We start from the raw sequence: 27,883 nt of genomic DNA on the forward strand, positions 1-27,883 counted from the left end.
AGGCCAGGTCATTGGGTGTGTGTAAGGCAGAGAATGATAGATTCTTGATTGGACATGGCATCAAAGATTATGAGGAGAAGGCCAGGAACTGGGGTTGAGGAGAAGGAAATAAATCAGCCATGATTGAATAGCAGAGCAGACTTGATGGGCCAGATGGCCTAATTCTGCTCCCAACTCTTGTGGTCTAAATTTCTATAGATGTGTATTGAAGAGCATATCGACTGGCTGCATCACAGCCTGGTATAAAAACACCAATGCCTTTGAGTGGAAAATCTAAGAAAAGCAGTGGATTTGGCCCATTACATCATGGGTAAAGCCCTCCCAACCATTGAGCACATGTATATGAAATACTCATAGGAAAGCAGCATCCATCATCAGAGACCCCCACTGCCCAGGTCATGCTCTCTTCTCTTACTACAGGTAGAAAGAACAAGAGCCTCAGGTCAAGCACCACCAGGTTCAAGAAAAGTTACTACCCCTCAACCATAAGACTCTTGAACCACACTCAACATGCCCCATCATTAAAATGTTACCACAACCAACAATCTCGCTTTCTAGGACTCTATCTCATGTTCTTGTTATTTATTGCTATTTGCATTTGCACAGTTTATTGTCTTCTGCACTCTGGTTGATCTTTCATTGAGCCTGTTATAGTTACCGTTCTATAGATTTGCTGAGTATGCCCACAGGAAAATGACCAAGCAGAGTTCGCTGCAATGAAGGCCCACCAGCACCTTTACTTCCTGAGAAAACTAAATAAATTTGGCCTGTCCCCTAAAACCCTCACTAATTTTTATAGATGCACCGTAGAAAGCATTCTCCTAGGGTGCATCACAACCTGGTATGGAAGTTGTCCTGTCCAAGACCGGAGGAAGCCGCAGAAGATTGTGAACACGGCACAGCACAGCACATCACACAAACCAATCTAACGTCCTTGGACTCACTTTACACTGCACACTGTTGGAGCAGTGCTGCCAGGATAATCAAGGACATGACCCACCCAGCCAACACACTTTTCGTCCCTCGTCCCTCTTCCCTCTGGGAGAAGGCTCAGGAGCTTGAAGACTCATACGGCCAGATTTGGGAACAGCTTCTTTCCAACTGTGATAAGACTGCTGAATGGATCCTGACCCGGATCTGGACCTGCCTCTCGGTTTTTTTGCACTACCTCACTTTCCATTTTCTATTTATGAATTATAATTTAAATTTTTAATATTTACTAATGTTTACTATTTTTAATATTTAATATTTGTAATCCAGGGAGCGGGAAGCGCAGAATCAAATATCGCTGTGATGATTGTACGTTCTACTATCAATTGTTGGGTGAGAATAAAGTATAATCCCTTCTCCCAACAAAACCCTCCCTGCACAATGATTGATCTGCTGAATTCCTCCAGCAGATAGTTTGTTGCCCCAGATTCTAGCATCTGGCTTCTCTTGTGTCACCAACTGAAGTTTTCTCATTTTCTCTTTCCAATTCCAATGAAAGGTAATTGATCTAAATATTAACTTTCCCTTTACATAGTTGGCACCTAAACTGTTGAGTTTCTCCAGTATTTTCTGTTTTTAATTCCTGCACCTCTGCAGATTGTTTTTAATTTTCACTTTCTTCTAGTGCAGTGAAGGGAACTGCACACAAGTCTCCTTAGCAGGGGCCTAACCAACGTTTACACACAGTGTTTTTCAAGACAGTGCCTCAAGAATGCATCACCCATTGCTAAGGACAGTCACCATCTGTGGTGTGCATTTCTTCTCATTACTACCACCAGATACAGCAGCCTGAATATCCACACCCATTTCAGGAGTAACTTCACCTCTGACATTATTTAATTTTTTTTCACACAAGTATTTTTTGTAATCCATAGAATTTTTTGTAACATAGAAATTTCAGGTCTGCATTGAAATGCCACAAAATAATAAATTCCAAATAACAAATCAGTGATTTTAAAAAAACTGATTCTGATTTGTATCACAACTTCCTTGCCGGTGTAACCACCTATTTGTGTTACTACCTTCAAGGATCCTTGGACACATACACCAAGGGTGTTCTGTTCTGTAGTACTTCCTAAGGTCCTCCCATTCAAATGCCAATATGCATTGCAGTTTAGGAATATGGTGTAGATTAGACAATTGGGACTTAACAGCCTTTTCTTTGACACCACCCACCCACCCACCCACCCAATAAACACAAGTGATTCTGCAGATGCTGGAAATCTTGAGCAAATTCCCATTCTCATTCTGACAAGTCTGGCCACGGGGTCCTCTGCAGAAATGACGAGACCAAACTCAGGAACACCACCTTATATTCTGTCTGAGTAGCCTCCAACCTGATGCCATGATCATCGATTTCTCTCCCCCCCCCCTCATTTTCTATCTCCCATTCTGGTTACCCCTTTTATTCTCCTCACTTGCCCATCACCTCTCTGGTTCCTTTCTTCCAAGGTGTGCCGTGCTCTCGTATCATATTCCTTCTACTCCAGGCTTTTATCTCTTCCACGCCTCCCACCCCCCATTCGTCAACCCACCTACCCGCTTCACCCCCACCCAGCTGGTTTCACTTATTACCTGTCCGCTTGTAATCCTCCCCTTCCACCACCCTGCTCTTCTTATTTTTGCCTCCTTCCCCTCCCATTCCCTTCCTTTCCTTTCCAGTTCTAATGCAGCACCTCGGCCCAAAACCTGGGCGCCATTAAGGTGACTCGCGATGGAAATCATCAGACATTCCCTTTCTAGACGCCCAGCATCCAGGACATCTTCAAAAATGCGGCATCCATCCTTAAAGACCCCCCATCACCCAGGATATGCCCTCTTCTCGTTGCTACCACCAGGAAGGAGGTACAGAAGCCCGAAGGCGCACACTCGACGATTCAGGAACAGCTTCTCACCCTCTGCCATCCAATTTCTGAATAGACACTGAATCCATGAACACTACCTTACCACTTATTTAATAATTATATATATTTCTTACTGTAATTCAGTCTTTATGTATTGCAATGTACTGCTGTACAAATTTTCCGACATATGCCAGCGATACTGAAACGTCGATTCTTTGTTCCACCCCACTCCCATAGATGCTAACCGACCCAGAGTTTCTCCAGCATTTTGTGAGTGAGCTATTTCCGCCGTGACGTCAACTCGTAGCTCGGCAACCGCTGATTGACAGCCATTTGGCCAATCGCCAGTTAAAGAGGTCTGTTACTGGATCCCCGGGCAGCCAATGGAAGAAGAAGGAGGGTGCCCGGCCCCCGGCTGACTGTAAAAGGCAGGTACGGGCGGCCGCGCGGCCTCGCTTTCCGCAGGGTTCATCAGCGTCGGCGGCATGGTTCCCGGTTCTGGTAACTTGCTCCGCTTCTTCAGCGCCGGTCTAGTCAGTGTCTGTCGCCTGCACACCAGCGCCCCGAGGTAGGACAACCGGGGGAAGGGGGTAGAGCCTGGAGTGAGCGATGCCCATCTCCCCTTTAGTCAGACTCCGTTTATTTCCCAGATAGTCTCACTTGTCTCCTCATTCACCCTTATTCTCTCTCTTTCCCTTTATTCATCTTCCCCTCCCTTCCCTTCTTCAAGCCCCATTTTACCCCTCACCCTTCATTTCCCCTTCTTCCACGTTTTCCCTCATTTATTTCCCATTCCTCACCCCATTTTCCCTTCCTCTTTGTATTTCTCCTTCCCCATTCCTATTTCCCCTTACCCACTCCTATTTCCCCTTCCTCCTTTTCCTCTAACTGCCCTGCTCCTCCTCCCCTTCCTCAACCGACCTCATTTTCCTTCCTTTCCTCCCCCCTACCTAATTTCTCAATTCTTTCACTTCCTTTCTCTCCTCTCTTCTCTCCACCGGGTCGTGTGCGACGCGGACCCGTAGCCCCGGCCGGGAGTCTGATGAAATAGCTGGCGCCGTTTACGTGACAGAGAAATCTGCTCCTTGTCTGCTGTTGCTAGGCTGGGTTCTCGGTAGTGCAAACAGCGAGGAGATGAAAAGCTTCCGATGACACCTAATGTGGTGAACAGAGAGCTGAAATTTCAATTAACTGCGATTAAATTGTACATCTGAAATTTCCACCTGGCTTCATTTCTCATTCCAGTTATCAGCCGCGTTTTAAAATGTATTTAACTTAGTGAGTGGAGTGGTATCTTTCCTTATTCGATTTCTCTCTGGTTTCGTGCCAGACTTGCAGCCAGTTTTCTTGCCTCTCTGATATAATCTTGTGTTCCATCTGCTCTGAAGTAACTTGCCGCAGAAGCAGGTTATAACTAAAGTTGCTTTGTTGTGTCAGTTCGCGCCTTTATCTTGATGTTTGCTAATCAGCCCTACCGGTTTTGACTGCGAGATTTGGCTGTCTACAAGGATTGAAATCAGTTTCCATTCCAAGTTGGCTAGCTGAGGCCTTACACTAGCAGAATGATGCAACAATTCGTCCCACTAGCCCAGCGTGTGAAATGTTGACTGAAAGTTATTTTCATGACCGTAAAGGTTACTCAGTGGTATTCGATTGCATTTCATCGACGGGCCTCGAATCAAAACATGCTCAGAACAGGGGCTACTGCAAGCTTGCAGTTCCTTATTTGAACATCTCGAATGGGAATTCTTAAAAGGTACTTATAAAATAGCAGCGGCCAATACTAAATTGGAGGCGGCACGGTTAGCACAACTCTTTACAGTACGGGCGAACCGGGTTCAAATCCTGCCACTGCCTGTAAGGAGATTATTTGTTCTCTGTGTGACCGCCTGGGTTCCCTCCAGGTGCGCCGGTTTACCTGCACAGTCCAAAGATCGACCGGTTGGTAGGATAATTGGTCATTCTAAATTATCCCGTGGTTAGGGTCCGATTAAATCGGAGAATTGCTGTGCGGCGTGGCTCGAAGACCAGAAGAGCCTCTTAATAAATAAAAATAAGTAAATCAGGAACTTGGGTTTTCACTACTGTAGACTCCATTGCCAAGAGGAACTGGTCCAATGAATGCGTTGTGAGCGGTAGGGCACTGGAGTACAGGTCCACAGTTCTTGAAAGAGGTGAAAGTAAATAAATCTTTCGGCTGCCACCTTGTGCGTCAGCACCACAGCCAAGTGTGGTATTCAAGCTGTGTTTGGTCTCCACACCCCCCCCCCCCCACACTAACAAAGGTGTGAAATCCAATTTTTCCAAATTCTGCTGAAAAGTGGTGAACTTAAAACCAACGTTAATCCTCTTATGCCCCCACAGATTCCATCTAGAGTAGACAGAAGGCTTAGAAAGGCATGGGGTAGGTCTGAAGTCTTAAATCAAAATATTGAGTGTAGGAATTGGGATGTTATGTTGAAATTGCATAAGGCCTAATGTGGAGTATTGTGTGTAGTTTTGGTTGCTTACCAAAAGATGTAAGATTGAAAGAATGCAGGGAAAATTTAAAAGGATTTTGCTGGGACTTGAGAACTTGAGTTATAGGGGAGGATTGAAAAGATTAGGACTTTATTCTCTAGAATGTAGAAGACTGAGAAGAGATTTGATAGAGGTGTGCAAAATTGTGAGGGGTATAGATTGGGTAAATGCAAACTTTTTCCACTGAGGTTGGGTGAGATTACAATCAGAGATCATGCGTTAAGGGTGAAATATTTAAGGAGAACATGAGTGGGACCTTCTTTACTCAGAGAGTGGTGAGAGTGTGGAACAAGCTGCCAGCACAAGTGGTGGATGTGGGTTTCATTTCAACATCCAAGAGAAACTTGGATAAGTACATGGATGGAAAGAGTATGGAGGGCTATGATCCAGAAGCAGGTCATGGGAGTAGACAGGTCCAGTGGTTCCACACAGACTAGATAGACTGAAGGGCTTGTTTCTGTGCTATAGTGTTCTATGATGGAGGAGGTTGGGAACCAGAGAGTGGTCGTGACAGTGGGGGAGAAGAGAAGGGGGTGCCAGAGGGCCAGCAGAATGGGGCAAACAAGAAATGGGAGGGGGGGGAAATTGGAAGCGGTAGCCAGAAATTAAGAGACATTAGTGTTCATGCCCACTGATTTTACCTCGATACAATGTTCTCAAAAATTGGTCTCTATGATAGGTGTGCAGGAAAAGGTTTTCACTCTTTCTCAGTAACTATGACAACATTAATCCCCCTTATGAAGTTCATTTGAAGAGGATGTACAAATCACATACAAACAGCACCAGAGGTCAACCCAGGTCACTTCAGTATCATCCAGTGCAGGCATTCTAATCACACTGGAAATAATGTCATTGAAATAGATGTCTATAAAGATCAAAAACAAGTGAAGATATGCAGATGCTGGAGATCCTCTCTCACTGTTCCCCCTCTGATCTCTGCTGCCCTCCAACTCTTCAACCATGTGCTCTTCCTCCCCTCCCCCCACCTTGCTACTCCAACTCATCTTCTTTTTTCTTCAGTCCCGATGAGGGGTCTCAGCCTGAAACGTTGAATGTTTACTCTATTCCATAGATGCTGCCTGGCCTGCTGAGTTCCTCCAGCATTTTGTGCAGATTGTTATTCATAAACATTCTAGTTATATGCACAGCCAACACACCCATCACTATCACTTCCTTCCACCTTAGGCTGCAGACCTTTAAAGTTCAAAGTAAATTTATTATCAAAGTATATGTCACCACGTACAACCCTGGAATTCATTTTCTTGCAGGCATTCATGAGCAGCCTGCAAAATGTTACCATGTGTTGGCAGCACCAACTTGTTCCCCTTTATCCCTTTTAATTTAGCCAGCACTTTTTCCTCTGACAATTTTTTTTACATATTTATTGAGAGACTGCACAGAATAGGGCCTTTGAACAGTGCCGCCCAGCAAAAGTCCCGATTTAATCCTAGCCTAATCACGGGCCAATTTACAATGACCAATTAACTTCCCAACTGGTATGTCTTTTGGACTGTTGGAGGAAACCGGAGCACCCGGAGGAAACACGTGGTCACAGGGAGAACGTACCAAATTCCTTACAGACTGCAGGTGGGAATTGAATCCAAGTTGCTGGTACCATAAAGTGTTGTGTTAACTGCTACGCTGCCGTGCCACCTCATTAAGATTGTCCTTCAAGTCTCTTTATACTAGGATGCTTTTATTGTCTTCTGTTATGAAGACTGAGTTTAAATAATCATTTGGAGTCTCTTGCCATTTCTCTGTCCCATTACCAATTCCCCAGTCTAATCCCTTAAGAGATCAGTCTTAGTTTTCATATTGTTTACTGCTTGTTTTTAAGTTGTATGCTTGTTCAGTCTTTTTTCTCCTTCTTTACATGTAGTTACCCATGGCTGCTTCCTCTTTTTAAAAAAAACAATCCCAGTCCTCAGACCTACCTATGTCTTTCTAAGCCTTCTGTCTGCTCCAGTTCAGACGGCATCTGTGGGGGATTAATGTTGGTTTTAAGTTCACGGCTTTTCAGCAGAATTTGGAAAAATTGGATTTCACACCTTTGTTAGTGAAGGAGGGGGGTGTGCTGGAGACCAAACACAGCTTGAATACCACACTTGGCTGTGGTGCTGACACAGAAGGCTGGTTAATCACAGCAGATCTGAGAGGAGCAAAGCAGGGGAAAAGAATGTGACTGGGACTAGAAGGCACAACAGTGCAGATGATGGAAGCCTGAAGCGAAGTCTGGAAACACACAGCAGGTCAGGTAGCGTCTTTGGATCCCTAAAACACTTGTGTATCAATTTCCCTGTAGTCCTGATGAAGGGTCTTAGGGCAAAATATTGATTGATGCTGGCTGACTTGCTGGGATCACTCGTCCCATCACTGAGATGTTCCTGCAACCTATAGTCTCACTTTCTAGGACTATCCAGAATCAGAATCAAGTTTAGTATCAGCATATGTTGTGAAATTTGTTGTCTTTGCAGCAGCAGTACAATGCAATACATAATGATAGAACAAAAACTGTATGAATTGCAGTAAGTATATGAATTAAGTAATTAAGTAGAGCAAAATCAGAAATAAAAGAAGTAGTGAGTTGCATTCGTGGGTTCAATGTCCATTCAGAAATCAGATGGCAGAGGGGAAGAAGCCTCTCCTGAATTGTTGAGTGTGTGCCTTCAGGCTCCTGTACCTGCTCCCTGATGGTAGCAATGAGAAGAGGGCATGTGATGGGGGTCCTTAATTTTTGAGACATCGCTCCTTGAAGATGTCCAGGATACTACAGAGGCTAGTGCCTGTTGTAGCGTGGATGAAATCACTGGAGAGACAAAGTCACTGCTAGATACAAAGCAGCTTCTTTATTTGACACAACAAGGTACAGCAGGCACCTACGTACCGAGACGCTTTCCGCAGAAAGGTCTGCTAGCTCAATGTGGGCTCGATATTAATATGCTAAGCACAAAGGCAATCGCTACTTAAAAAGTTATAGACAATGCTTCCTGTTGAAGCTACATACAAAATATCACACCATCCTTTCCTTCCGATGCCAACATGTCGGGGTTGGTATCCACAGCCTTTAGGAATGTAAGTTAAATCTACGATACATTTATTTGGCATTTCCCCTGCTAACATTAGAAGACAATTAATATTTATAATGTATAGATAATACTGTCTTCAAAACTACAGCATCAGGCGCCAGAAGCATCTGGTATTCACAACTTTTAGGAAGCCCATTGTTAAATAGAAGTCTGGTGGCCAAAGTCATTTAAGTGTAAACAAATCATCTACCCAAAAAATTCACTCTAACAGTGCCCGTGATGGAGCTAAGTTTACAACTCACCTCATGTTCATGTACATCTCATGTTCTCAATGTTTATTGCTTATTTTAAATTATTTTTTTCTTTTATGTTTGCAGAATTTGTTGTCTTTTCCACATTGGTTATTTATTTGTGCAGTTGGGTGTGTTCTTTATTTGATTCTATTGTGCTTCTTGATATACTGCTGTATGCCTGCAAGTAAACAAGTTTCAAGATTGTACATGGTGACATATCTGTACTTTGATAATAAATTTAATTTGAACATTGATGTCATCAGTTCTGAGTGGAAGTGAGCAAAGCTGAAGGCTAATTCAGAGAAAGGAATGGTAGTTCTCCTTTAACAGTGAACAAAATACTACACATTTAAAACTGTTCTGATTGGTGATTTGGTTTGATCTATTGCAGTCCCTGTGTGTCTTCGCTGGACATTTCCTCTTCTAGCTCCTCCTTTTGCACTTCCCGAAAGGCTTCAGTTCATGGTAAAATACACAGAAGGCTAGATGCAATGTTTTTTGGGGCTGTTCAGCCCATAGCATCTGTTCCGCCATTCCAGCATGACTGATTTATTATTCCTTTCAACCCCATTCTCCACCTGTAACCTTTGACACTCTGATTAAAAAAAGAACCTGTCATCTTCTGCTTTGAATATACCCAATGACTTGGCCTCTACAGGTATTGGGGCAATGAATTCCACAGATTTAACCCTCTGGTTAAAGAAATTTCTCCTCACTTCTTTTAAAAGTACATCCTTGTATTCTGAGGCTGTGCCCTCTGATCCTAGACTCCCCCAATATAGGAAACATACTCTCCACATCCACTTATCTAGCCCTTTCAATATTCGATGGGTTGCCGTGAGATCCTTCTTCATTCTTCTAACACTAGGGCCATCGAATGCTCCCCAGATATTAGCCCTTTCATTTCTTGGATCATTCTTGTGAATCTCCTCTGGTCCCTTTCCAACGCCAGCACATCCTTTCTTATATAAGAAGCCCAAAACTGCTCACAATATTCCAAGTGTGGTCTGAAGAATGCCTTATAAAGCCTCAGCTTCACCTTAAAAAATGCATTGCCCATATTATATTTTGTTGAATGAGTTTCCTTTCCATTAAATTGATTGGCCACAGATTAACCTTTAACTTTCTACTTCTTCCCTCATAAACTTCCTTAAACTTCGAAACTCGAGTGCCAGCCTAATTGTGTTATTCTTCCTTCACGTGTCACTCCATGTGTCATTCTCCTAAATCACAGGTTTATACAAATTAACAGCACAGAGGATCATTCAGCTCAACAAAGATTGGGGTTGTTAGATTGCATTTCCCAGCGCTGGGTGTGTCAGTCATCCACTGGCAGGATGTGAATGTCACTGTCAATGATGATAATTGCTCTCTATCCCTGACTGTCCTGAAGCTGATTTAAGACCGTTTGGTATGGAAGCAGAATTGGGAGATTTGGCCCAGTGAATCTACTCTGCCATTTCATCATGGCTGATCTATTTCCCTTACAGCCCCAACTGCTTGCCTTCTCCAGGTATCCCTTCATCAAGACTTATCAATCTCTGATTTAAATATACCCACTTACTTGGCCTCTGCAGCTGCCTGTTGCAACGAATTCCAGATTCACCACCCTCTAGCTAAAGAAATTGCTCCTCATCTCTGTTCTAAAAGGGTGTTCTTCTATTCTGAGGCTACGTTCTCTGGTCTTGGACTCCCCCACCATAAGAAATATCCTCTCCACATCCTTCCTACTGAGGATTTGGTTAAGAAGCATTCACATCCGAGTTGGAATTGAATGATTGAAGATGAGATTTCCCTCCCTAGAGTTCTGTGTAATACCACGTGGTTCATTAAAATTAAATAATTTTGTGGCTGCCATTACTGACTTGTAGTATATTTTAATTATTGAAACTTTCCCTGGTGCCTTTGCAGATTTGAACTTGTACTTCCGATTACTAATCCAAAGCTCTAACTACTAGTCCATTAATAGAACTACACACCACCTCTAAATAGATGCGTGTTCAGCTGCTTTGTAAGCTGCAGTCAATGTTTCTCCTTCCACTGTGCTTTCTGGGCAGCACAGTTGGCATACATCACCAGCAATCACCAGTCAGGGTTCAATTCTCACCACCACCTATAAAGTTTGTGCGTTCTCCCCAGAACTGTACAGGTTTTTCTTCCATGTTTCAAAGATGTACAGTTAGGGTTAGAAGGCACGCTATGTTATTGCGGAAAGTATGGCAACACTTGTGGGCTGCCCCCAGCACAATCTTCAGACAACGAAAGACAAAGCATTTCACAGTATAATTTGATGTACATGTGACAAATAAGGCTAATATTTAGAGTTCTTTCTCTCCACACTCTTATGGAAAAATCTTACTGTCAAATCCATTTACTAGTATACCTCAAGTCTAATTATAGACCATTTTGCTAAGGAAATGGACTGTTATTAATTAAATTCTCCTTTATCTCCTTTTGTTCACGTTGGCCGAACCTGTCTGACATTTTACAATGTCCTTTGATACTTGTACATCCTTAATCTAATAACCTATTACACTGCACTGTGGCTATGTGGCCGATCTGTAGAAAAATCTGTTCCAGTATTTTACCTTTACCCCTTTCTGCCGTTGTGTGCTTTTTGGGCCATGGTGACTATTGTCCCATCTATTCCATTTTATTTCCTAACACTGAATAATTATTTCTTCAACCGAATGTATTTACATATCGATCGTGAAGGTTCTTGATCGGTTATAAGATATTCAAGATTTTTTAGCACAATTTCTCTGGTACCGTTAAAGTTTAAATCACAACTGTTGTTCCCATGTTGGTTTGCACTGAGCAGGTTTGCCTCTCTGTCTGTGTGTGTGTGTATGTCTGTCTCTCTGTCTCTCTCTCTCCCCCTCTCTGTGCCTGCTTGTCTCTCTCACTCCCTCTCTCTGTGCCTGCCTCTCACTCCCTCTATCTGTGCCTGCCTCTCACTCCCTCTATCTGTGCCTGCCTCTCACTCCCCCTCTCTGTGCCTGCCTCTCACTCCCCCTCTCTGTGCCTGCCTCTCACTCCCCCTCTCCGTGCCTGCCTGTGTCTGCCTCTCACTCCCCTCTGTCTCGAGTAAGGTGCATGGAGCATGATTTCACCTTGCATCTCTGGTGTAGCTTAATAGGGACTTTGCCCACCCTGATAGTGTAACAAAGGCAGGCATTTCAGTTAATTCTGGTGTTCTATTTGCCCATGACATTTAATCTTCATTTGTGAATATGACTTCATCAGACCAAGCTTTACAAATGTTATTAAATATTAGTTTGCCTTGCTTAGGGTTAGGAGTAAAGTGGATAATCTCCTGTTTGCCTGAGGTTTATTTTGCCCAGCAGCCTAATGACAGTTCTTGTACTGCCCAAGTTCTTTTGGCATGGCTTTTTAGCTCATCTTGGTTGCTAATAAACAGTGATCGAGGTTCCAGCACCAGATTTTGCAATACTTTACGAGTCACTTCTTATCTGTGAACATAAGCTCTCAGCCTTCCCCATCCTGTCTCCTGCCCACCTGATAACTTGCCTCCATTTTCAGAAGATTATATTTGGCAAAATCATTGCTGAAGGAACTAGCCAAAGGCCATCTGAAACTTTATTATAAATAACATCCATGAGTGTTAAATACAAGATATTCTGCAAGTGCTAGAAATCCAGAGTAACTCAAAATGCTGGTGAAACCCAATCAGTTCAAGTAGCATCTATGAAGAGGAATAAATAGTTGATATTTCTGCTAAGACTCTTCGACAGTACTGTTATCATTGATGTGATTATCCATGAATTTTATTGTCCAAGGATATTAGTTAGATTTAGATATCGAGTAGCAATTCAAATCTTGGCCTTTTTTTGGGCTAACATTTGGGGTTGTGATACTGATTTAAGGTTTCAAGAAAAGTTTCATGCCCCTTTGTTTCCTTCTTTGAATTTCAGAAATGAGGCTGTCGTCATCTCAGGAAAAAGACTGGCGCGGCAAATCCGAGGAGAGGCAAAGCTCGATGTAGAGCGCTGGGTTGCTGACGGGAATAGGAGGCCACATCTCAGCGTTGTCCTGGTTGGGGACAACCCAGCCAGTCACTCCTACGTGAAGAACAAAACCAAAGCTGCAGCTGACGTGGGTACGGATTTTTGACTTTTTATTTTCTGATGGATGTGGCTCTCACAGGTCTTTCCCAGACCTTGTTACCCCTCAGAAGTTTACTTGAAATAGATGTTGCTTTGTTGGAAGCTTGGAGTTTACATTTCCCTTCTGGTTGGCAACCCTCTTCTAAGAACGATTTTGTGGGGAGGAATGCACAGTAAATATTTCATTTTTCCAGCAAAGCTCGAACTTCTACAGATGTACCATGGAGGGCATTCTGACTGGCTGCATCACTGTCTAGTATGGTTGTGGGGCAACTGCACAAGATCAAAGTAAGCTGCAGAAACTTGTAAAATTAGTCAGCTCCGTCATGGGTGCTAGCCTCTGTAGTATCCAAGACATCATTAAGGAGTGGTGTCTCAGTAAGACTGTGTCCATCATTAAGGACCCCCACCATCCAGGACATGCCTTCTCATTGCTACTGTTAGCAAGGAGGTACAGAAGGCACACACTCAGCGATTCAGGAACAGCTTCTTCCCCTCTTGCCATCCGCTTTCTAGATGGACTCTGAACCCATGAACACTACCTCAGCAGTATTTTATTTCTATTTTTGCACCATGGCCTGAAACATCGACTACTTATTCTCCTCCATTGATGCTGCCTGGCCTGCTGAGTTCCTCCAGCATTTTGTATGTGAAGAGTCGCCAGGGGAAGCAGTGTTCTAGGGCGGCTGGGCACAGGAAAGGTCCGTGCCTTCTTTCTGAATGTGGCTGCGTTGGCCAAGAGTCAAATTTTGTCAAAGTGCATTTCACAGAGGCCCTGCGGAATATTTTCTTGAATGAAACCGAGTAAATGCAAACTGTTGTAATTTCGCTCCAGTGACTCTGGCTTCCTCTCTCAGCAGAGCAGGAACTTCCTTGAATGAATAACTCAAATAAAGATGGATTGGAGCTTATTGAATTTGTGCACAAAAAAAAGTGTATTAATAGAAGCAAAAGTGCAAGAGGGCAAAAAGGAGTTTCTATGTGTCCTTTTGTAAGCGCAGCAATGAATTCTCAGAAAAGCTGCTTTCTTTGATGGTGTACTGCTGCTGTTGCTAGACAGACCCTCGTGACTTGGCAGATAAGTGGCCTTATCAGTAACAGCTCACTGGGAGCAAGCAAGCTTCCCATCAGTAGAAAGACTTCAGCGGTAGGAACTGTTGTGGTACTGTGCAGCAATCTGTCCTCAATAAGCAACACTAAAGGGCACTTGGTGTCATAATTACTAACTCCAAGTTGTCTGAATTATTTTAAAAATTGAAGTGAACTAGTTCCGTATAAAGTGGCTCCGTGGGCTTCCTGCTGGTTAGTGGAGCAGCTGAGTGAGCTCAATTGAACCATTGCCTGAATTATGCTGACTTTTAAAAAAAGATGAGCTTTATTTGTCATGTGTACGTCGGAACGTACAGTGAATCGTGCTGCTTGCTTCAAATCCAGCCAGCGAAGGCCGTGCTGGGCAGCCTGCAAGTGTCGGGTGCCAACATAGCATTCCCACAGCTCACTAATCCTAGCCCTAATTGCGTGTCTTTGGAGTGTTGGATGAAACCGGAGCACCCTCGTGGTCACGGGGAGGGAATTGAACCCGGGTCAGTGATCACAGTCGCTGTAAAATGATGTGCTGACTGCTACACTATAGTATCTCCGTTTCGGTTATTTCTGTTACACAAGGATCTTTTTTTTTATATATATAAATCCTCATCTTTGTGTTTTTTTTGATTCTCCTGTTGATATGTCTTTCTGCATTCCAGTTCTGGCTCCGATAAAGTAGGATTTTGCTTCTGGATTTTTTTTTTGGCCTTTGTGCAATAACTCTTTGACATAAAACTAAGCTTTACTTTGAGGTGACATAATAAGAACAACAGTCAAGCTAATCTGTGACGGCCAGGCCCCTGGAGGGTTGGGGAGGAGGATTGGTGCCTCGGGTGCTGAGAAGGATAAATACTGTTAAGTGAGAGTCAGAATGTTTTCACCAGGCTACAAGGACAGAAATGATCCCAGTTAGGGATTTGGGCTGTTAGGAGTTTGTACGCTCTCCTCATGTGGGTATGTGGCTTTCCTTTGGCTGCTCTGGTTTCCTCCCACATTCCAAAGATATATGGATTGGTAGGTTAATTGGCCATATGGGGCGACATGATGGGTATGTAGGGTCTGTTGCTGGGCTGTGTCTCTTAAATTTAAAAAAAAACCTGATTTCATGTAGCAAGAATGAATGAACCAGTTTTCATAGAAGTTATAAACTGGCCACCAGCAAACGATAACCAATGTTAAAATGGCTTACTATGATGAATGATGCTGTAGCTCTCAACAGTGAAATATTTGCACCTGGTAAGATTATTTTATAATGGTTCTAATTTGGACTTGTTGATCTAGGTATCACGAGTGAGACCATTCTGAAGCCATCCAGCATCACTGAGGAAGAGCTGCTGGAGTTAATTAACAAACTGAACAATGATAATAAAGTTGATGGGCTGCTTGTCCAGCTTCCTTTACCCGGTAAGAATCTCATTCGGTGGCTGAGGTCTCGAGTTGCCTCTGTGTCCTTTACACTGGATGTTTGATTTGTGGACTATTGTGCCTTGAGCTTGATGCTCCATTAGAAGATTTGTGACAATTAAATGAAAAACGATTTGTTTCTCTAACACTTGTTATTCTATCTGTTAACCGCTGGGACAGTCCATGCAGATTGGGAGTAAGCTCCTTGCTTCATTGCATCTGTTCTGGAGGTGGAGTCTGTGAAAGAATTAGATAATCAAAGTAAATTTTATTATCAAAGTTCATATATGTCACCTATATCATCCTGAGATTCATTTTCTTCTAGGCATAATCAGCAAATCTATAGAATAGTGACTATAACAGGATCAATGAAGGATGAACCAGAGTGCAGGAGACAGCAAACTGTGCAAATGTAAATATAAATAAGTAGCAATAAATAACAAGAACATGAAATAATGAGGTCAAGAGTCCTTAAAATGAGATCATTGGTGTAGCAACATTTCAATGGAAGGGCAAGTGAATGTAGTTATCAGCTTTTGTTCAAGAGCCTGATGGTTGAGGGGTAGTAACTGTTCTTGAACCTGGTGGTGCGAGTCCTGAGGCTCTTGTACCTTCTACCTGATGGCAACAGCGAGAACAGAACTGGGTGGTAGGGATCTCTGATGATGGATGCTGTTTTCCTACAGCAGCATTTCATGTTGATGAGCTCAATGGTTGGGAGGGCTTTACCTGTGAGGTACTGGGCCAAATCCACCACCTTTTGTAGGCTTTTCCATTCAACGGCATTGTTTCCATACCAGGCTGTGATGCAGCCAGTCAATATACACTCTCCACCACACGTGTATAGAAGTTTGTCAAAGTTTTCGACGTCGTGACGAATCTCCACAGATAACATTCACCCAAATTTTCAATGTCCCTCTAGGATCATTATCACAATCAGAAATGACATTTTACATGAGTCAGATTGTATCATGGTTTGAGCTGAAGTTCCTGGGCATTTCACCAGCTCTTTTTAGCTCTTTTATTCCAAATGACCTGGAACAGTAATGGCTGTGATCCAGGCAGACACTAGGTCCCTCGAGGTAGACCCTAATCCTTGGCAGTTAATGCTGTCAAAATTTGTTTTCTTAATTGAAATTGTTTCGATATGGCTCTAATAATTGAGATATCTAGAAGTAGCTGGAAGACTAAAATCTATTGTTTTGGGGTACTTTAACCTGTTCATTAATTTGGGTGGCGGGTGGAGATACTTAACTGCCAAAGGAGATGTAAGGTGCTCTGTTCCTCCGCTGGTCTACAGGTCACCCTTGGGCAAGGTGTAGCACCTGCTTAGCCCCCCTCTGATCAGGGTCAGGTGAAGCCACGGGAGCAGGTGGTGGATAGTTGTATGAGCAGCTGGTGCACATCTCAACTAATGGTTGTGTGACCACTGGTGCCAGGCAGACAAACTCTGAAGAGTATTGATAATGGCTGGGGTCACCCATCTTGTAAAGGCACTGTCCAGAAGAAGGCATTAACAAGCCATCACTAGAAAAACCCGGATCTGGGCTGTACCCGCCAACTATCCGGACCTCCCTCGGTTTTTTTTTGCACTACCTTACTTTCCATTTTTCTATTTTCTAGTTATGATTTATAACTTAAATTTTTAATATTTACTATCGATTTGTAATCCAGGGAGCAGGAAGCGCAGAATCAAATATCGCTGTGATGATTGTACATTCTAGTATCAATTGTTTGGCGGCAATAAAGTATAAAATTTGCCAAGAACAATCATGGTCATGGAAGGACCATGACTGCAATTGCCCATATCATACAACAGGGTGAATAACAAGCTAATTTAAAAATACTTAAAATAAATCAAATAATCAAATCACATGCACTGGTTAAACTTTTCCACCCTAGTCAGTCATCCCAATGAAATAAAATCAGTCGCAGTTTTACGTTGTCCCTGTGACCGTGTGGGCTTCCTTTGTGTGCTCTGGTTTCCTCCCACATTCCAAAGACGTATGGGTTAGGGTTAATTATTTCTGGGCACGCTATATTGGTACCGGAAGCGTGGTGACACATGCTGACTTCCCCCAGCACATCCTCAGACTGTAGTCATTGATGCAAACGATGCATTTCACTGTATTTTGATGCACATGTGACAAATAAAGCTAATCTTTAGCTGATGGAAATACAAAACGAAAATTGAATGCTGCTTAAGATTAGTGGGGAATGTAAAATCCTTTTGGTGTGTAATATTTGTTAACATTAAAGGATATTTTGAACCTTTGAGACTGGTAAAATCTGACCGGGAGGGGCAGGGTGTAATGGGCAGGAGTACGCATGAGATACCAGAATGGTTAGCATAGCTGAAAGTCGGCATGTTGCCTGGTCTGTATAGAATGCAGAATGAAGCAAAATTAGACACGAGGCATCGCTTACAACCTTTCAATCCCCTTTGGATTGGACTTCTGAATATGCAGTACTACTGCATGTTAGGAGACCTGTAAACGTTACGACACACCAAGAGGAGGAGTGAATCCTGTTACAAAACAGGACCATTCACTGCTGGAAACTGCTGATATGGGGGTGACTGTAACCGGGGGAAAACTATAGTCTGGTTTGTGGGCAGTCTGGACAACCTCCTGTCCTACTCGTCCCTGTTTCTATAGCTTATGCCCAGACTGGTTCAAGCTGACAGGAAGGCGACAGTAACTCAAATAACCACGCATTACAGCAGTGTTGTGCAGAAGAGCTTCTCTGAATGCACAACGCCTTGAACATTGAAGTGTATGGGCTACAGTAGCACACGACCACATTGGGTCATCCCACGAACATGTGCCCAGGAAGTACCTAATAAAATGGCCACTGAGTGTATATTCTTGTCTGCCCTCGTACGTCTTCTGAGTCACTTTGCCAGCCTTTTGCAGTCATGCTGAACCACTGCCTCGTTGCACCAGTGACTTGGGTTCAATCCTGACGTTGGGTGCTGTGTGAGGTTTGAACATTCTCCCCGTGACTATGCAGCTTTCCCTGGGAGCTCTGTTTCCTCCCGCATCCCAAAGATGTGTGGGCTGCCCAGTGGACACTAAGTTGTCCCTTGTGTATGGCTAAGAGATAGAACTTGGGGAATTGGTGGCTCGTTGGGAAAGTAGGACGAATAAAATGGGTAATTGATTTATTATGATTATGTCATTTGCGATACACTGAAAAGCCTTGTTTGAGAGCCATCCAGACATAACATTCCATATATAAGTACACAGAAGAAGTTCAGAAGGAAAAGCAATGAGAGAATGCAAAATATAACACTTTAGTTACAGAGAAAATGCAGTGCAGGTAGACACAAATGTCATGAGATAGGCTCAGATCAAGAGTTGATTCTTATTGCACTAAGGAGACTGTTGAATTACACTGGACAATACATTTTTTTTGAAAAGGTTGCTTCTTCAGTCTTTTTGTTTATGATAGACTGCTTGAAGCTGAACACAAATATAATTTCAGACTACCTGTATCACAAGAAATTAACTTTTATTGAATATAATGAGCTTAATTGCGCATGGCCAAGTGGTTAAGGTGTCGGTCTAGTGATCTGAAGGTCGCTAGTTGGAGCCTCAGCTGACGCAGCGTGTTGTGTCCTTGAGCAAAGCACTTAACCACACATCGCTCTGCGACAACACCGGTGCCAAGCTGTATGGGCCCTAGTGCCCTTCCCTTGGACAACGTCGGTGGCATGGAGAGGGGAGACTTGCAGCATGGGCAACTGCTGGTCTTCCATACAACCTTGCCCAGGCCTGCACCCTGGAAACCTTCCAAGGCGCAAATCCATAGTCTCATGAGACCAACGGATGCCTATATAAATTGCATAATGGTGCTGGCGTTTTGCAATAGTTTAACTAAGCTAAAAATGTTTTGTTGATGATTTTCATTTCTACTCTGTGTCTGGGGCCTTTCATTTAAGTTTCTAGCACTGATGAATTCCAGTTGGTCTGATACCATTTCTCCACGACTGCAGTGTCTTGGTGAAACCTTTCACCATGCTCATCACTGACAGGCCAAGATTTGCAGGGAAGAAATATAAATAGGAATGCAGAAAATGAATCTTTAGTGATGTGTTGCACTTCATGGTTTTGTATGCTTGAAGCATGTTGTCAACCAGCTGCATGTAGTTTGGTGCTCCGTAAATGCCAAGCAAAATTTCAATGACAGCCATGTGGTTTTTCTCTGGTCCCACAAGATGTTCTTGGAATTGCTTCTCACTGATGACCTATTTCATTTGTAGATCAACAAAAATGCTTTCCTTAATCTTGGCATCAGTTATTCTGACTTAAATTGACATAACAAATATAGATGATTTCAAAAAATGGTGCAAGATGTGGAAATTTCATGGTGACTTTCATGTTCAGCGTCCCAAAATCCATAAAATATGCCCAAAAATATTCAGGGAGCAAAATCTTTGTTGTCCAATGTAATCTTCTAACAGCAGGATAGCGGCTATTCTTGAGACTGGTTGCATGTGTTCTTGAGCTCTTGCGTCTTCTACCCAATGTAAGTTCTAAGTAAATTTTATTATCAAAGTACATATATGTCACCATATACAACCCTGCAACTCCTTTTCCTGTGGGCATATTCAGCAAATCTATAGACTGGTAACTATAACAGGATCACTAAAAGACCAACCAGAGTGCAGAAGATGACAAATTGCAAATGCAAATTTAAATACATAGAAATAAAAAACGAGAACATGAAATAATGAGATAGAGTCCTTAAAGTGAGATCATTGGTTGTGGGAACATCTCAATGGATGGGCAAGTGAGTGTAGTTACCGGCTTTTGTTCAAGAGCCTAATGATTGAGGAGTAGTAACTGTTCTTGAACCTGGTGGTGCGGGTCCTGAGGCTCTAGTACCTTATACCTGATGGCGGTAATGAGAGAGTGTATGGTTTGGGTGGTGGATGCTGCTTTTTTTTCTATGACTGATGTTTCATGTAGATGTGCTCAATGGTTGGGAGGGCTTTACCCATGATGTACTGGGCCAAATCCCAGTACCTTTTGTCAGATTTTTCCTTTCAAAGTTGCAGGGTGAAAGGAATAGCTGAGGTGGAAAGGGTCCTTGATTATGATGGCTGCTTTCCCAATGCAGTAGATAGTGTGGACAGTCGATGGAGGGGAGGAATGTTTTTGTCATGGTGGAAGTGAATGCTAAACTTCTAGTATGGTCTTCATGGTCTGAAGGCCCTGTTTCTATGTTTTGATGCCCGTTTGTGGCATCAGCAAGTTTGATGCCAACACGGCATCATATGGCATGCAAGGGCAAAGCTTGCCCACTCAGACAGCAGTGAGCTGCCTATCTGTGGTGGAAAACCTGTGAAACACTTTCGAGGATAAGCTGGCATGTGAGAAGCCTGGACTGTATTCTGACTGTCACAGCTGACAACAGTGTGACTTGTCAGGCGACCCATGCTCAGTTTACAGAACTAAGTAAACTGAGATTCATGTAACCAAATTAGGACTAAGGACCTCTCGGTGAACTGCAGCTTGGAATCTCTAGTAACCTCTGGTAGGCACAGTGGTGGAGTAAGCCAATGTGTAGGAATGGAAGCTTTGGTAGAAGGAATAAAGGTATAGACTATTTTCTTTCTGCCCATTATGCTGCTGGCGTTTAGGCCTGCAATGAAATCTCATTGCTGTTTCTGTAACAGTTGTTATTCTCTGACCAGTCAGGGTTGTTGGCCCTGAGTCTGTTTACAAGGCCCTTCAGCCCAACATCCATACTAGTCACAGAGCATCCATTTGCACCATCACAAAACAAGCCTCTCCTCCATCGACTGCCGGCACTATCTACTGGAGGACCAGTGGACCACTCTTAGTCAGGTGTCTACCCTTTAACATGGGCGACCCTACCAATAGCCAAACCACAAGACCAACATAGCTCTCCAGGTCACTGAGGCACGCAAGCCTCCAAACCCGACAACAAGGTTGTGATCCCCTTGGAGGACTATTTTCTGAACAGTGAAAATTCAGAAATACGAGATGCAAGAGACTTGGGAATCCTTCTGCAGGATTCCCTGAAGATTAATTTGCAGGTTGAGTCAGCGGTAAGGGAGGCAAGTGCAATGTTTGCGTTTATTTCGAGAGGACTAGAATCTAAAAGCAAAGACATAATGCTGAGGCTTTATAAGGCATTGGTCAGGTGGCGCTGGGAGTGTTGTGAGCAGGTTTGAGCCCCTAATCTAAGAAAAGATGTGTTGGCATTGGAGAGGGTCGTCAGCGATCCTTGGAATGAAAGGTTTAACGTATGAGGTGTGTTTGGCTCTGGACCTGTACTTGCTGGAGTTGAGAAGAATGAGAGGGGGAATCTCATTGAAACCTATCGGATAGTGGAAGGCCTAGGTAGAGTGGGGTCTAGGACCAGAGGGCACAGCCTCAATAGAAGGGTGTCCCTTTAGAAAAGCGATGAGAAGGAATTTCTTTAGCTGTGGAGGCCAAGTCATTGGGTATATTTAAAGTGGAGCTTGATTAATTAGGACATCAAAGGTAATGAGAAAGCAGGATAATGGTGTTGAGAGGGATAATAAATCAGCCATGGTGGAATGGCGAAGCAGACTCGATGGACTGAATGGACTAATTCTGCTCCCATGTCTTATGAGCGATGCCCATGTCCGGGAGATGTGCATTCAGTCCTAGAGCACTGAAGGCAAAGCAGAAATAGCGCAGTGCAGACATTCTCAGTGGTAACTTCAGGCTGAAATCATCTACTTGACTCCACTTAGGACATTGAGGGGCAGCAGGTCATCACTGACATTTCAGAGAGTGTGTGTGTGTTTGTGCAGAGAGGTCTAAAATTAACTTTCAGTCACTGTAAGTGATTGCAAGCAGGTGCTTTACCATTTCTTAGGAAGAAGGAAGGGAATACAGCTGGTGTTCCTACTTGGGGGATCAAGTTTCTCGTTGCAGAGAGAGATAGCTCTTTTACCTTGGCCAAGAGATTTGAAGTGCACTGGAGACTGCAGCTTCTAGGGTAGTGTTTTTTTTAATACCTAGTTGTTTTGAGATCTGGGTTTTTATCAGCAAGGCCAATGTCTGTTATGTAGCCTTAATTGTCCTTGAAAGGTGCTAGTGTGATACTTTTAGTGGAGCTTCTATCTCGCAACTCCAGGGTAACACACAAAATGCTGGAGGAACTCAGCAGGGCAGGCATCATTTATGGAGAGGAATAGACAGTTGGTATTTCAGGCTGAGACCCTTCATCAGGACGTCGTCAGTCATGTGCAAGTTACTGTCTGCCTGAAACATCGACTCTTTATTCCTCATCATAGGTGTTGTTCCTCCAGCAATTTGTGTGTGTTATTCTGGTGCAATGCTCAGGGCTATCAGCTTGTGTTTATCCAGGGGAAACCCTGTCTGCCTGCCAAACCGTGTCTCACATTTGTGTAGTTGCTGTGTAATGCACCCTGGTACAAACTCACACATCAAATATCAGACACCGCACAATGTATGATTTACAGATTACACTTTATAAATCTTTCTACAAACGTAGAACTATGTAATTAATAGAGATACAATATAAAAGGAAAGTAAAAGGTGCCAGTCTTATCAGAGTTCAACCACTTCGTGCTCAACAGTTGGAGCTCAATGAACGGGGTCTCCTTTCCACCATTCGATCCCCACCGACCTCCTCGACTCGCCGCCTGGGACCAACCCCAGTGGTTGACCAGAGCGCATCCAGCGTGTCCTTCCTCTTCTGTTCTCCTCCCGAAAAGCCCGCGCACTGACCCGGGTTCCCACACATACAGATAGAATAACATAGCTTCCGTTGGTTAGTTCCTCCGTTATCTATAACTATAACCCAAACATTTCAGCCACAGAGAACATTACCTCATAGTTAACATTACAAAGAAGCCATTTCATTATTAGACTTCAGAGAAGCCGTTTTATAATTAGCAGTTACAGTTAACATTATAGTTAATATTACTGAGAACACTATACTGGATTTCCAGCATCTGCAGAATCTCTTGTGTTTATCACAGCTCCAGTGACCTGGATTCAGTCCTGACGCCCACTGCTGTCCGTGTGGATGTTGAATGTTTTCCCTTCAGTTGTGTGAGTCCCCCCCTCCCCAGTGTTCTGGTTTGCTTCCACATCCCAGAAATGGGTTGGCAGGGTATTTGGCCACTGTAACTTGACCCTGGCATGTGGGAACAATCCAAGGTAGTTGAAAGGGATATTGGGTAAATAGACTAATATAGAGTAGGATTAGTGTCAGAGTGCATGCCGTACAATAAGTGTGGACTTAGTGGACCAAATTGCTTTCTGTAGTCTATCTCTCTGGCTGTGACTCCTGCCTTAATCTGTTGCAATCCTTTTGGTGAAGGTGTTCCCCAAATGTGTTTAGGGTGGGTAGAGGGTTGGGGATAAAAGAGCCGCAATTCCAGGATTTATATCCTGTGATGTTAGAAGGACTGGCGATTATATTCCCATATCTGGAATGGCGTGCAACTTGGTTGGGAACTGATGAGTGGTGGGATCCCCCGTGCCTTTGCCCTTGATGGTGGATTGGGGAGGTGATGTCAGAATGTGGACAAGTGGCAAATGCTCACTGTAACTACAGGGAATGAATGTTTAGTGCTTGATGAGGTTCCAACCAAGTCCTGAACTGTGTCAATGTGCAAGGTACTGTACAAGTCAGCAGTGTGACTGAACACCCACTTGCCTGGATGAGTATAGCTCCAATAACTTGCGCTGTCCTTGAAAGATGATGGTGTGGTTCGTTTAGTGCAGGTTTTATCTCACAGCTCCAAAGCAACACACACAAAATGCTGGAGGGACACCACATGTCAGGCAGCATCTATAGTTGTGGTTGAGACCCTTTATCAGGAGTACACGCGCAGGACTTCGGGAGGCCCGATGAAGGATCTCGGCCCCTTTCCATAGATGCTGCCTGGCCTGCTGTGACGATGGGGATCTTGGGAGGCAGCTGTCATGGTTCATCTTGGCACTCTTCTGGATTTTACTTTGAGCTTTGAATGTGGTTGCGAATGACACTGTCTTCATCACTTGCTGGTCCTAAGGTGGGTGGATATTCTTGGAAACTCCTCCTTAATGATGGACGTGGCTGGTTGGGTTGTGGCTCTGCTCCCGCCAGCATGCGTGCCCCGCTCCTGCCAGGTTGTCACTGATTACCAGCATTGTGAAATCTTTCTCTCTTCACACTTGGTATCAGAACAAGCAAGAGGCTTTCCCCACTGTGAGGGGCACGCAGTGATTCCGCGGGTGTGTTCTGGTGAGACCACTGTCACTGGAGTGCTGCATTGTGTTTGATTATTCTCAGAGTTTTGATCCAAATGAGTACGGCAGCACAAGTTAAATCACATGCAAAGCATGTGAAAGAATTTAGGCATTCAGGAATGAGCGAGAAAATTTGATTCCTTGATTCTTCACGATCGTTTATTTTAAAGTTTAAAGGAGGATATAGAGGATTTGAAATTAAGTGAGGAGCTGAGAAACAGATCAGAGATTAAAGCGATTCAATGAAAAGAAGACAAAGATGGTGCCTTTGAAAAACCTACCACCTTTATACTCAAGATAACAGAAATTCTTCAAATAGAAATAATGCAGTTATTAGGCTAATATTTAGCCAATCAAAAATGAAAATCTATACCATCTTCTGCCAGTAAAGGTGGGGACAAACCACCACATACTGTGAAAAATACACAAGTTTGTTACAGATACGAATTGTTAAAAATACAAATTATCTCAGTAAAAACTATTACAACTACGATTTTAATCTTGCCTTAATTCAGCTAACATCTTTTAAAATTATATTAGAACGATTCCAATATGGAAAAATAGTAAGATGCAAGTCCATGCTGAGACTGTGAGATAGAATTCATATTGAACAAGAGGTCTGTTCACAGGACCCTTGGCCTCACAAATGATCTTGTTGCGACCTTGTGACCTTGCTTCTTGTCTCTGTTGCATCTTGTTGTCTATCTTGCAACTACCTGCACTGCACTTTCTCTTTAAGTGTCACACTTCATTCTGCTCTGTTACTGCTTTTCCCTTGTATGACCTCAGTGCACTTGAACTGATGAAATGCAAAAGCTTTTCATCGTACATGTGACAATAATAAACCAAATTACCAAAATTAGTCTGAGTTACAGATAGGAGTCTCCCACTTAATCTCATCAATCTGCATTCAGTTTTGTTTTGACTGACCTAGCACATGGAATGCCTCCATTCTGCACATTATTTATAATGTTCTTGGTAGCAGATCCTGCTTTGAAACAGGTTAGATAATATGCATCAATTTCAAAATTGCTCAGTCTAATGGCGTGGTTCAATCCTGAATTGTTTCCTCAGAACATCTCAACGAGCGCAAGATCTGTAATGCGGTGTCACCCACGAAAGACGTGGACGGGTTTCACGTACTCAACGTTGGCCGCATGTGCCTTGACCAGAGCTCCATGTTACCGGCAACACCCTGGGGCGTGTGGGAAATCATCCAACGAACAGGTAAGTTGGCAAGAAACCGTGGCCTAAATCTCACTCGGGATTATAATAGGGTGCAGGAACTGGGCTGGCTGAACCTTGGTGCATCTTGTTCCTGGGCTCATTGTGGAGTTGATAGTTGGTCACTCTTAGAAGATGGTGTGGTATGGAGTAGGTGAGTGATAAGGGTTGTCAAAGCCTCTTTTGAAGAGTATATTTAACTTTGCTGTCTTTCCAGTGTCTGCAGTCTCTTGTGTCTTCTTGGGAATGGGTGCAAGGTGTAATGTTTCTACAACTCCCAGTAGTGTGCTCTCTTTGGTGGTAAGAGTTTGGCCAATGTGGTCCTGAGCAGCACTTCAACAAGCCTGATATGGGCCCTCTTAATTGCCACCAGGAGCTGTGAGGACATTTCAGCTGAGAATGTTGGACCATGCATTTGCTGTGAATGCACCCTAGGGATAGTATTGGGGCTAATGAACCTCTTTCCCAAAACAAGTGAACATCCACTGAATTTGTATAACACAGCGATGTGTCCTTTATCCCGGCAAGTCCATGCCAGCTTCTTGGACCTTCTTCACTAATCCCTTTTGCTGCCACTAGGATTGTATCCTGTAGAGCCTTGCCTCCTTCCATGTGGCTTTCTCCCTGTTCTCCCAGGGAGCTGAGCAGGAATTTTGAGCCTCCAGCAGCAGCTTCCAGCCCAGCTAGCATCGTACTCCCTTACTCGTGCAGCTAATGTCTAATGGCATTTTACTCTTCCCTGTCATAATCCTTCACCTCCACAGCATGCCCGTGTGATGGTGGGGTGTCAGCGTCTCTTGGTGCACCAGGAGTAGGGAGGCAGTGGTGTAGTAGTTCCATCACTCAATTTGAGTATGATGTTTTCCAAAGGTTGTTGGTTCTCTTCTGGCCTTACAGTCCAATCTGAGATCCACTGGAATGTTAGGATGGATTCCCTTAATAGCGAACACTTGTGCGTGACTTTGTTTAACGCTGGTGTGCGGGCAGCCACCGCATAGTTCTTGACCTTACCCCCATGGTGGTAAGGTCAAGGAGGAAATTCTAGACAAAGAGCGATCCGACTAAGGCTTCTACAGTGAAGTTGGTAGAAGCTGATGACACATCACAACGGTAATGGAGGTGTGTGGAGGAAGGCTGCAGCAGGGGAAGGTCCCCAGTCATCTCGCATTCCATGCCATTGACCCTGACCTTGACCTGTCAAGCAATATGTGGTGGCTACTTGTGCATCAGCCTCCCTAAGTTAAACAAAGTCACACGCGGGCATTTTCTGTTATGGGCATAACCCCTTAGGGGAACATCCTAGTCTACATGTGTGATCATACTACTTCAGTATTTTTTGGGCTGAAGGGCCTATTTCTATACTGTAGTGCTTAGTCATTCTGTAATTAGTTCTGCCTTAAACATTCAGTTTTATACAGCACGGAAACAGACCCTTCAGCCCGTCTTGTCTTTGCCAACCAAGTTGCCTTCCCGTGCTTGTCCCATTTTGCCTGTTCGATTCTTGATGAGAATGATGGGCTGCAGTTGAGTTTAGGATGGTGGAATGGGAAGCTCAAAGGGCTGAATGGCATGCTCCTGCTCTTAGCCAGTGTGTTTGTATATTCAGATGAATTTTAGAAACATAGAAAACCTACAGCACAATACAGGCTCTTCAGCCCACAAAGTTGTGCCGAACATGTCCCTACCTTAGAAATTACTAGGCTTACCTATAGCCCTTTATTTTTCTAAGCTCCATGTACCTGTCCAAAAGTCTCTTAAAAGACCCTATCGTATCCGCCTCCACCACCGTTGCCGGTGGCCCATTCCACGCACTCACCACTCACTGCGTTTTTAAAAAAAATTTACCCCTGACATCTCCTCTGTACCTACTCCCCAGCACCTTAAACCTGTGTCCTCTTGTGGCAACCATTTCAGCCCTGGGGAAAAAGCCTCTGACTATCCACACGATCTGTGTAAAACTGCACAGGTTATTTTTTGACTGCTGTGGAAATAATGCTCAGGACAGTGAAGGCTTTTGCTGTCCTCAAAAGACAGTTTATCTTAGACCAATGCATGCATTTAAAGGGATAATTGAGGGTGGAATGTTCTGGAGAGGTGAGT

The 27,883-nt window shown here is 43.7% G+C and overlaps 1 protein-coding gene across 1 annotated transcript in view; it reads left to right on the forward strand.

Moving 5' to 3' along the window:
• Positions 1-3,247: 3,247 nt before the first annotated feature.
• The window catches only part of mthfd2 (methylenetetrahydrofolate dehydrogenase (NADP+ dependent) 2, methenyltetrahydrofolate cyclohydrolase), a 39,321-nt gene continuing 14,685 nt past the window's right edge, over positions 3,248-27,883 (forward strand). Inside the window, exons 1-4 of the mRNA XM_063057069.1 lie at positions 3,248-3,402; positions 12,609-12,793; positions 15,168-15,290; positions 25,634-25,786. Of these exons, the coding sequence (XP_062913139.1) occupies positions 3,320-3,402; positions 12,609-12,793; positions 15,168-15,290; positions 25,634-25,786 (544 nt within the window). The 5' untranslated portion in view covers positions 3,248-3,319. The remainder of the gene's footprint in view (positions 3,403-12,608; positions 12,794-15,167; positions 15,291-25,633; positions 25,787-27,883) is intronic.

This window comes from Mobula hypostoma, chromosome 8 (assembly GCF_963921235.1).
Source record: "Mobula hypostoma chromosome 8, sMobHyp1.1, whole genome shotgun sequence".
In the NCBI taxonomy this organism is placed as follows: domain Eukaryota; kingdom Metazoa; phylum Chordata; class Chondrichthyes; order Myliobatiformes; family Myliobatidae; genus Mobula; species Mobula hypostoma.